Source organism: Ctenopharyngodon idella, chromosome 17, assembly GCF_019924925.1.
Source record: "Ctenopharyngodon idella isolate HZGC_01 chromosome 17, HZGC01, whole genome shotgun sequence".
Lineage (NCBI taxonomy): Eukaryota > Metazoa > Chordata > Actinopteri > Cypriniformes > Xenocyprididae > Ctenopharyngodon > Ctenopharyngodon idella.
In genome coordinates this window covers 14,319,765-14,331,921 of record NC_067236.1, presented here as the reverse complement: position 1 = coordinate 14,331,921, position 12,157 = coordinate 14,319,765, and the positions used below count along the sequence as shown (strand labels likewise).

The following is a 12,157-nucleotide window of genomic DNA, read 5'->3' as shown; positions in this document are numbered from 1 at the left end:
GCGTGAAGTTCTCAATATCAGAGATTGTATTGCGGTGGCGCCCCCTTGCGGCAACATTCACACAGTAGATTCAGCAGCGGTGAGGGGCTGAGCAGCACAAACCTCCTGTCATGCTTCAGGAGGAACACACACACGCTAGCCAGACTGAACTGAGCCCAGCCCCACCTCAGGAGGAGGCAGTGCTCGCTCTCTAGGTGTCTGGATTGAGACCCGAACGCATTCGATTCATCTGATCATCATCAAAGCGCCTTTAATTCTCAGTCTCAGCGACAGACAGGCGGCAACACGAGTCATGGAGACCAGACTGCCCTCCAGCTAGCTAACTGCTATCTAATCGGAGTCCGAAAACATGCGCTAGACAGGTATTTACTTTTCTGCATCTGCTCTTTCAATGTGTCCACCGGGGAGAAAACAACAGTTGAAGCTTTCTGACATCCATCAGTAAGACTTGAGATGATCTGAATGTAAAAGTAGGTGCAGTGCTAGCTTGTTTGCGCTGCTGCTGAATGGGTTGCTTATGGCGGATTTCAGGAGTCCTACTGGATCCATGGTATTGATGTGTTTTCAAAAATGAACAGAATATGTATAATGGGTAGAATCAAGTGTATTACTGTTCTGAAGCAATGATAGAGTGAAAGTAAGTCTTAAACCAGAAGGGACACATGGGCTGCGTTTCAAATTCTAGTGAGCTGCCTTCCTGGACAGCATATGTGGGCATCTTGGTGCTTTCTAATGATCGGAAAGTTTCAGCTCTCCTGTGAAGCATCGAATGTTCGATTCACGGTTTACCTGGACTGTGATGCGTCAACTGTTCGTATATTTCACTCAGATTCGCATGTTATGGATCGATTATTCAAATAAACGTTTAAACTCGCATGTGATGCATCATTTAAAAAAAAAAAAAAAAAAAAAAAAAAAATCGCCCATAAAGCTACGAATATTCGCATAGAAAACTCGCATGTGATTCAGCGTATGTTCGAATCATTTATTTATTTATTTTTTTTAAATTTATGTTGTGGTTTTTATTTTTTATTTATCAAATATTCTAATCAAAAGGAAGTAAGGAATAATTTACTCTGGGCTGTTGAATTCTTAGAAAATAAGAGGTGGTAATGCGTTGTGGCCGTTACACCTCGGGTGTGCGTTATTTTCTAAGAATTCAATGGCCCGGAGTCCATTATTCCGCTTATACTACGGTTACCGCAGCTCAAGACACTGTTCCGATGTTGTATTTCAAGACATTTGTCAGGTTTTTGTTCTTAAAACACTCTTGTGTGTGGGACTAATTTCTTACGCATCTCATCCCAAGCCTCCGTTGCTAATTCCAAAACGTTTCAGAACGAGGCTTGAGCCTTGATAGCAGACTAGTACAGTTAATACAGTTATTAACCAAAGACTATAGAATAACACAAGATGCGTCACTCGTATTGTTTTGAATGGGAGAAAGTGCAATGCGCAATATGGCGGAATAAGTCCCGCGTTCTAAATAAGAGCCAGTCGTTAATTGGTAAAGTCATCGCGTCACTGTTAGAAGCTCCAGTTCCTATAGAAACAGTCAGATGCGCACTTAGGACTGCGCATTAGCTTGATCCAGCCTGAAAAATTTGAGCGTTTAGAAACAAAATTTATGAGATATTTGTCAGATTTCATTGGTGATTTCAAATATGAAATTTAATCGAAAGCTTGGCAAACAGCTTTGGAGAATTTGATGTTTCCCCATTCAAAGAGACAGGAGCTGCACTTGAATGCCCGAGAAGCGTTTCAAAGATGGCCGCCGAGTGAAATGACTTGTCTTAAAGGGACTTTGATATTAACGCAGTTGAAAGAGAGAGAGAATAAACATATGTGAATTAGCCTAGCTTACCTGAGTCTGTTGTGCCTCTCTCACGCCAGCAGTGTCTCTAGCGAAACTATAAGTTTATCTACCTCAAGAACCGCAGTTATTACCTCGCTGGTGAGAATGTCATGTAGCTTTTAAGTTGCTGAACTATTTTACTAATTAATTAGTTGAGCAGCGCTGACACAACATTTCTGTGCGAGTTTGTGTCCGTACTATGAGAGAGCGCGAGAGAGTATGCGCTTTCAGGACACAATAAAATGTATTTTGTGGCAAAAACCATGGTCGGTGTCATTGTGGGTTTTGTTTCTTTTGCGACTGTAGGGCCTTTTGAAATAACTGAAATCATTTAGCGATATGGAACTGCAATGCGGTCAAGACGTGCTTAGAACTACTTTAGCCGTGCGTTTCCCTGAAAATAATTACACATTTGGAACGTTGGTCAACCAATCAGATTCAAGCATTCAACAGCCCCGTAGTATAAACTCTCAAATAATGTATTGATTTTTCGAATCAAGGCTCTGAACTCACCAATGAGGTTTTGAATTTCCAGAGAATGTTTGCATTATGCAAACTCGCATATGATTCGTTTATTGAATGATGCATCCCATGATGTTCTAAATTGAATGTTCTAATAGAACTTTGAAACTCGCATACAGTGCATCTAACGTTCCAACTGAAGTGATTGTGATACCCAAAAATTCATTTTATCTAGGCAGTTCATTAGATTCGACATCAAAGCGGTGGAGATTCACAGTCCAACTTGAGCATTAATATTGGGCAGAATCTGGCTAGTATATTTACAGACACATTTATGCCTCTTTATTGTTCACTGTAAGTCATTAGCTGTCTTTGATTTAACACTCATAAAAAATGTTCATCATTTCAGGCACTGATAATCTCTCTCGGCTTTGGTTTCACAGGGTTGTATAAGAAGACTGTTTCCTGTTTTCACTGGAGTGACACTGCTGTCACATCTGGCCATCAGCCGCTGAAATGCAGACTTTCCTGAGAGGCAGACGAGTGGGCTACTGGCTCAGCGAGAAGAAGATGAAGAAACTCAATTTCCTGGCCTTTGCAGAGATGTGCAGGTGAGAGGTGAATATAGATCCATCAGCCTGGATCTCTTCCTGCATGTGTTTCCATGTAAGAGCACAGCAGGTGTCTGTTGCTGTTGGGCTTAGGCCGTACTTGTGGTCAGCGGTTCATCCAGAACAGCTATTTTCTGTGTCTGCTTTTGTTCCAGTATCAGTCTGCTGCTTGACAGATCAGTTGATCGAGCTATTTGAATAAAAAGGATTTTTTTCTTGAAAGTTTTCTTCATTGTGCATGTTAGAAAGGACTTTGAACTGTGGTTGAGAAAGATCCAGGAAGGTTGCTTGCTTGAGGTTGTGTAATACTGTGCAGCAGAGATCCATGTTAACATAAGATGCATATTAAGACACTATTTCTTGTGGAAGTGTCACATAAGCAGAAATTGTTGTTTAGGTTGACAGACTGTGTATCTGATTTAAAGAAGTGCACAGATGACTCGTACCACACTTGTATAGCAAAAATAATCAATTTTGCAAGTTTTAAATGGTTTTTCCCAAACATTCCCTGTCTACCTTTGGTTGGATAAATGGATAGCCCATCCCAAACTCATGCATTGGTTGAGCAAATCTTGACATGTCAGGCATTTCGGATTACTCAAGAAGTCAAAACATGAATTATTGAGGAAAGGTGTGTTGTTAATATTTAAGCAATCGGTGCATTTTTTTTTTTTTTTTTTTTTTTTGAATAAAATCCTTTGTTACTACTGTTTGTTTTGTTTTCTAACTAAATCGATTTAATTATAATTTTGCTCTATTCAGAAGGAGGTGGGAAAAATCCTAATTCTGATCTGTATGGAACACAGCATAAGCGAACGCGGAAGCGCCCTCTGCTCCCTTCTAGGAAATAACGTATGCAACACAACTCAAAGTTGGACATTCGACGTGTGAACTCGTTGTACATCGATCAACCCCGACCTCAGTTAGACGCGTCATTTGACGTCACTTCCAAGATGTCGGCAAGCCCTGTTCCCAATGAGCATAAACGTAAAAACAAACTTTAACATTAGACATTGTTTATATAATGATACCTTAATTTTTGCTTTTTGTCAGCTGTTTTCAAAGCATGACGACATCATGTGGTCAACATGATGTAGTGACGTGTGATTGACTGAAACTCACTGAGGTCTGAATTGGGACGTTTAATTTGGGATATTCCCACCTCATCTGGAACGCAGCATTAGGCTACGCCTACGTCATGCGTCCTACATCGGGTCGGAGGTCACCTTTCCGCCAGATCTCGACTCTTTTGTGAAAGTGCATATGGCCGTTGCCATAAGCCAGTGATTATAGTTTATAAATTTTAAAATATTTTTCTTATAAAAACCCATTGTTTCGCTTCGGAAGGCATTTATTACCCCACTGAAGTCATATGAATTACTTTTATGATGGATGGATGCATTTTTTGGAGCTTCAAAAACTTGAACACTATTTAATACCATTACAAAGCTGGGAAGAGCCAGGATATTAATTAATATAACCTTGATTGTGTTCGGCTGAAAGAAGAAAGTCATATACACCTAGGATGGCTTGAGGATGAGTAAATTATGGTATAATTTTCATTTTTGGGTGAACTATTCCTTTAAGAACATTCCTAAGTATTTTTTATAATTTGTCCTCAAATTCTTTTTTTCTCCACTTAAATTCTGGCCCCTGAGCCATATGTAAGGGCCAGAATATAACATACACTTGGGTTTTGGGCTAATTTGTCTTGGACCATTAAGCAAACACTCAGAACACCCTAGCAACTGCATAGCAACATGGTGAAAACCACAGAACATTCTGGCAACTGAATAGCAATTTCCTGGCTACCACTTTCAGCACCCTAACATTGTGGTGGTGAGTTTTGCATGGCTGCTCACTTACTTTCCCCCTCCCAAAAATATATGATTCTGTCTTACTCTGCAGGGTTATTTTAAAGTGGTTTTATTTGTATTAGAGCTGCACGATTCCGGATAAATTAAGAATCATGTTTTTTTTGTTTTTTTGTTTGTGTTTTTTTTTTGTTTCAAACAAAGATCACCCACAATTCTGGACAGACAAACTGAACAAAACAACATAATTTACTAGAGGTTCTGACAGAATTAATTGCTGCAGTCTATTTAAAAATGTTTAATTAACTTGAATTATTAAAAAAAATCAGTTTGAATAAATGATTCAATGACTCACTCATAAAGACTTCACTTGCTTCATTACTGGATGAATCAGCATTTTTGAACGAATCTCTTGAATGAATGATTCAATGACAAATACATTTTATAACAGTCACTTGTCGCCACCTACTGGTGTAACGATGTAATGAGGCAATCGTTATTTGAAGCGCCAAGTTACTTTCAAAAGCTGATTTGCTGTGTTTTGATCAGTGCTGTAGACATCAGTGTTTATATCCAAACTATAAGCTTTTATCCCAGTACTACTGTGATCATTTGAATATTTGTAACACACAACTATACTGTGAAAGACTGTTTGTGAAGCTGTTTCCTGCTGTCTCTGTGTCAGCGCAAACACAGATAGGAATGTTCCTTGATGATTTCGTCAAAGGTTTAATAGAAACAGGCGAATCATTGTCATTTAGGAATGAGATTGCGTGGGCATTTGAATCGAGATTGCGATCTTTTAACAATTAATCGTGCAGGTCTAATTTGTATAAAGAGTCATCTATTTTGTTCCGTTCACAATGCACAAAGTCAAAAGGGTAATTTGCCTGTTTAAAACCGAGCTTGCTGTAAAATATTTGCAGTATTTTCCTCAAGCCTGTGTTTTGTTCTGCTCTGACTGTTCTTTGGCTAAAGTATCTCTGCTATCCAGACTATGATACCCTTGAATGATTTTACATGGTGCGTGTAGGTGACTAGTCTTGGCCTGGCTGTTTTAACACTGTGCCAGCACTTCTATTCCCTATGACTTTGCAGTTAGGCAGATTGGCTTGCTCATCATTGAAGGGCCCCTGGATTATTAACCAACATTCAGAGGGAGAGAGAGTGAATGAGTGAGTGAAAGTTGGCATAGCAAGCACTTGGACGATGCACTTGGGTGCTGTGTTTGTATGGGCTGCGTGCGTAACCTGAGCAAACTGAATTGCTGGACCTGCAAAGGGTTAAGGTTACAGCGCTTTGTGTGTGTCGTAAATGTGTGGTGTAGTGAAAGATTGTGTGTGTGGGGTTGGTCTTCTTCTTCTTCTTCTTTTTTTTTTGTCTTTGCTCGTTGTGCCCCACTGTCTCTGTCTCCAGCTGAATGAACAATTGTGTAATGTGTGAAGCCAGCATTGCATCGGATTTCCTTAGTGGCTGTGACTGTGTGTGAGGAATTGTGTGACTGAGCTGGAGAAAGTGAAGGATCGAGGGAATACAACAATGTGTTCAGTGTAAGCGGTCAACTCTGTCAGCCAGTGAACAAAGGGATATGTTTTTGTGTGTTACACATTAGCACTTTTTAAGGGACACGTCACTCAAAAATGAAAATTGTCATCATTTACTGACCCTCATGTCGTTCTGAACTTGTTTGATTTTCTTCCATTGAACAATGGAAAAATGTTAAAGACTTTTCTATTCCAAGTCTTCTGAAGCCATAAAGTAGTATTGTTTGAGAAACAGACAAAAAAAATGTTGTTATTCATTGTAAATGGGTCATTGACGAATAAGGTTTTTAAAAGTGTAAAAAAACATAATGGAGATATAATTAATTTAGAAGTTTTATTAAGTGTTAACAATGAGATTGTGGTTTTTATAATCAATTATCACTGCTTTTGTCATTTTTTACAAGATGGACAAAATTCGTCACTAAAAAAGTCATTCGGTTTAACCAAAATTTAGGTTTCACCGAATGACGCTTTTGGTTATACCGAATGATGATATTTTCAAACAATGCTAACAGGCTGATATTTAGCTAGTTTGCTAGCTAGTTAGCAAAAGGACAATCAAACATTTTATATTTAGGTTTTGAAATATTACAACATTTTCCATGTTTTATAGCGGTTGTACTGAATGACCTGATGTTTCAGAGAAAGTAAAAACATTTTCAAATAGTTAAGAGAGAGTTAATTGCTTTGCTTCATGACCATGTGGTCCTTTGCATGTGTCTGAATGATGTCACATCCTGTCAGATGATATTGACCACATGACTTGATCCAAAATGGTCCCTTTATATTGGTTACTCCGAATAACATCAATGAAATTCATTTTTTCGGACATTCTTTCTCATGACAAAGCAACGACTTCTACACATAATTTTAATACCATTTTGCAATATGTTGATATATGATGTTATAAAATCATGCCAGAATCTACATTTATTACATTTTAAGATATTTTAATCACAAATGAAATGGCTGTATTGGCCTTTGGATGGTTAAACCACATGACCTTTTGACACTTCAAAATCTTTAAAATACCTTTTATATGTAGCAAAATATAATTAAAACCTTTTGGATTCAATAAAAGAGTTGTTACCTTACATACTTTGGATGTCATATCTTTGTTTTTTATTATTATTAAGGACTTGAGCTAGCTAGCTTGGAGACAGGTAGTATTTTGGAAGGGGCATTCTCATTGTTGAGAGCATTTGATTGGACAGAAATCTGTTTAGTACAACATGAGTCATCAATATTTTTGATTCGTTATGTGGATGAAAGACAAAAACAATTTCAAATGCATAATCTGCTACATGTGACTTTTGTCAACGTTTATAATAATTTTTATCCACATATTTGTAAATATTTAGTTTATACTTAGTTACGTTTCAACTAAGTTTAATGGTGCAATTCAAAAATAATTAATAGTGCGTAAGTAACTTGGTATCTTTTTATGTTGCAGCTAGGGGTGGGAGAGAAAAAAAAGATTCTCCAATGCATTGCAATTCTTTCTTCAGCGATTCTGAATAATTTCTGAGTTTCGCTTTTAACCGCAGATGCGCAATGGCACTTTGTGTTCTAGAAACAGCCGTATTCTGTTTGCTTCCAATAAATTCCACACATGCGCACACAAACACACAAAACCCTTAAACCTTATAATTTAAATATTATTAAATATAAATAATCTTCCATACATTTCAAAAAGGTTGAAGCAAATTACTAGGGCAATTGTAGGCTTCATTGCACTGTGAGAAACACGTGCTTTGCTTTTTTATATGCTTACAATGTTCACTTACATCGATAATCGTTTTATCATCGCATCGCAGCCCTCTGAATCATAATTGGATCGAATCATGAGGTGCCTAGAGATTCCCACTCTTATTATGCACAGCTGGTGCAACCGAGCCCCTGGATTTGAGGATTTTCTGCCTTTTTTTTTTCTGGAGATCCTCTCATGCTCTGTCCAGTTAGATGGGGGCTGTTGGTGGACAGCCATTATCAGGTCTTTCCAAAGATGTTTGATTGGGTTCAAATCCGGTCTCTGGCTGGGCCACTCGAGGACATTCACATTTTTGAGTAAATCAAGTTACTGCAAGTCTGAATGTCACTTGAATACATTGGTGACCCTCTGAGCACGTCAATCACACTAGCACAGATTAAAATGTTTTGTGGATTAAAATGTTAATCCTTTTGTAACCTCTTCAACCAAATTACTCTAGCTGTCCAGAGTCAATCAATCTGAGTTGAGGGAAGATCTATTCGGCTGTTCTAACTCCTGTCACACCTTTCAAATGACTGTATTATTTTCTGGGACAGGCTTTCTCTAGCACTGTCTTGTTGTTTTTCATGTTTTGGCAATGACTCTGACAGTGCCGCTAGTCTTCTATGAGCTCTAGTCTCGATTTCTCTAGAGATTCATTTTGGTTTTGGAGATCCTGCAAGATAACAGTGTTGCATAAAAATGAATTGCTTTCATTTTAGATTTAGAGAAATAGTTCACCTGACAATAAAATGATCTTAAATTTACTTGCCCTCATGTCATTGGGCAAAAGGAGTCTGCTTATTTCTCTTCATTCTTCTTATTTCTCTTTTGCGTTGTTGCTGGACATGTTGCTTTTTGTTTAAACATCGTTTTTTCTTCAGCTTTCTTAATCTTTCTTTGGTCAAAGTTATCGTAGTACCATATTGTTCCAAATATAAGATGACCCTGATTATAATGAGACACACCCCCCCCCCCCCCCCTTTTCAAGATGGAAAAAAAAGGCTTTTTCTTTTAGAAAGATCATCTTTTATTTGAAAATAATTTTCATATTGCATATTTTTCATATTTTAATTTCTAATTTTTATATTGAAAGAATGGTAAATACTGGTAAAATGGACCAGCAATCACATTTAAAAATGAACGCTTTATGGCATACCATAAAAATAACCTGTAGTTCTCATTTCCAGTAGATTTTAGTTTCACAATGACTGATTTCTTTTTATGTACAGTGACAGATGTTGACATGTCAAAAAACACAGGTGTTTGATCCGCATTTCGTATCTGATCTAGGGGATATGAATGTTTTTTCCTTAGGCCGATCACATAGCGCTGAAAAGACAGCATTTTCTCCCTGAAGTCGGAGGGCAAGTGCTGGGCAAGACTTGTTCTGCGGTGTAATGCTAATCCATTATGCCACATCATTCTTACGGTGCGAGCGTTTTCAATTCAATTCAATGAGCTGAAAACGTTTGCTCTACTCCACCCCGTGGACATGCACCGTTACGCTGCATCAAATCGGCTTCAAAGAAATTGATAGGCAAGTGTGTCAGTACGTAGACGAAAGAAGAAATGAGGGGCTCGTTGATGGGCATGTTCAGCTCTTTGGCAATATCCAGTGCCTTCAACTGGATGGCGGCTCTGGTTATGTGCAGCCCTTCATTTCTTTTTCAGCTACGTACTGACACACTTGCCTGTCAATTTCTTCTTCAAAAACTCTAGACCCTAAGTATAAGATGACCCCATTTTTATGGATGTATTTTCAAGAAAATCTTATATTCGGAACAGTACGGTAGTTTTAAGTGTGTTGCTAGTAGCCGGTATTCTGTAATACATGATAATGAAACATACACAGTACTGTTATTGTGGGCACTTTAAAATACCATGAATGATTCTGTATACCTTACTGTGAATTTTTAGAATGCTGCTTTTCCCATCAACCAGTTAAATTTAACAATGTTAAGAATTTTGTACTCACTATGGTGTTTATCGGACAACACAAAGTGCTTAAATGGGGGGATTTTTAATCATAAAGTTAAAAGCCCTTGAAAAGTGCTTGAATTTGACTCTCAAAAGGCTGTACGAACCCTCAGATGAATACATTTGACTGTTTCTGCCACAATACCATGGTTACAGTTAGCGTTACTACATTAAATCCATGGTGAATGTTGGTGATTTGTGGATTGAAAAGCCTTCTATAACTTGTTCATTCATGGCACAATGTTGCACTTTTGTTTCGTTTGCTGTTTCTCATATGCAACAAAAATGGCAGCTCTTATCAGCTGGCCAGCTCTTATCACACTGGTGGCACCAGTGCGACCTCTAACAAAATTTAGTCACACCAGCAGGAAAAAAGGTCGCAAAATGTGACCACTTGGTCACAGTCTGGAGCCTTGGGTTAAGCTACGAGAACGGTTTGGCCCAACAGGCGAAAAATCATCTGATCATGAAGAAAAGTAACAACATACCCCTCCCTAAGCAATCTTCATGATTTGTACTATTATGAATGTTTGTAGCACAAACTCTATTTATGCATTCATTTCACAATTAATTGTGGGCTACACACTAAACAAGCAACAGTTCCAGTTTGTTTGTAACCAGGGCAACAAGGGAAGCATAGCAACAACAGAGGAGTAAGACCAAAGCGATTCGTGTTTTTGGTAACCACAAGTATTTTCCCCGCCAACATGTGTGAGTGCATGTCCTGTCCCAGACGGCAAATGGCTGTGATATTCCCTGCAGAGGTTATAAGCAGTCCTTGCTTGCAGCTGCAGAGATAAACAGAGGTCTAGAGAGGTCATGACTGTGTTCTCGAAGAAATGAGGTCACGATTTCCAATCCCCTTCTTGTCCTTCTCAAACGTTTCACAGAATGTTTGTTAATCTTGTCAAATAGATTTGGTTTAATATTGAACAAGCCTGATGAAGGATTGACAGATGTGTGTTATGTACTATTGACATTCAATAATCTTTCAGGACAGGCACTCTAAAACTGCTGAAGGTCTGTTTGACTAAATTTGACAGAAATCTCAGGTGCAATATTGCCTTGTGTGTGTAATATTTTTAAGGAAGTTGGCAGAGCCATCACGGTTGGTGCAGTCACATGCGTGCTGTGTAACCACACGTGTACCAAAACATAGGCCTGTGAAATGAATGTGCTTAGTGAAGCATGGACGTTATCTTTGAATCGCACACAAGGCTGCGTTTGGACTTTGCTCATCAGATTTTTTAGATTTTTTTTTTTTTTTTTTTCACTTAAAAAATGGTTTACATCAAGTCCAAATATTTATCAATTGCATTGTATGTATATGGATGTACTGACATTGAAATTCTTATAATCCGATAAAAACATTTGTGTTATGGCTGATAATTGTTAAATGGCTGATAATTAAAATTCTATACTATTTTGTTAAGAAATTAAAAAAGTGAATTTAGGCATTATAATGTACAGTATGAAAAAATTATATTCATATTGTTTTGCTAAAGATTACAGTGTTAAAATTAACTTTAAATAAACATAAGAATAAAAATTATAAAATGTAAAAATAGAGGAGGTGAGAGAACCAATATTGACCGATATCAATAAATAATAAAAAAAATAAATAAAAAAAAAACTCAAATATCTGCTGATAACTGATATGGGACAGATCATTCCTAATTATTTGGTTTTTCTTTTTCACAATATTGTAATGATAATTCTAAACTTTTTGACACTTTGTTGTACAGCTGCACGATCAATTGGTAAAAGATTGCAATCTCATTTCAAACACCCACGCTATTCCTAAATGACAGCGAGTCGGCTATGTGTTGAATCATTCATTCAAAAGGGTTAGGTATTAATGAAATGAGTTATGAGTAATGAGGGTTTCTAGTAATGAAACAAATCAAGTCTTTATGAGTGAGTCATTGAATCATTCATTCAACCCTTTTTTTTTTTTTTAAAGTAATTAATTCAAATGAAATATTTTTAAATAGACTACAGCAATTAACAATTTGTCACAACCTCTAGTAAATTACATGTTATTTTGTTCAGTTGTCTGTTCAGAATTGTGGGAGAATCGTGATCTATTTGAAACAAACTAACAAAAAAATCGTGATGTACCTTGAAATGTACCTTGAAAG

General features: G+C 37.5%; 1 protein-coding gene across 2 annotated transcripts in view; it reads left to right on the top strand.

Annotated features, from left to right (window-relative positions):
• Positions 1-57: 57 nt before the first annotated feature.
• The window catches only part of itpk1b (inositol-tetrakisphosphate 1-kinase b), a 49,136-nt gene continuing 37,036 nt past the window's right edge, over positions 58-12,157 (top strand). The window contains exons 1-2 of one of the 2 annotated variants that reach the window (XM_051869049.1): positions 58-362; positions 2,761-2,928. In XM_051869049.1, the coding sequence (XP_051725009.1) occupies positions 2,834-2,928 (95 nt within the window). In that variant the 5' untranslated portion in view covers positions 58-362; positions 2,761-2,833. Of the gene's footprint in view, positions 363-2,760; positions 2,929-12,157 lie in introns of those variants that run through there. The other variant, XM_051869050.1, reaches the window with a different exon arrangement.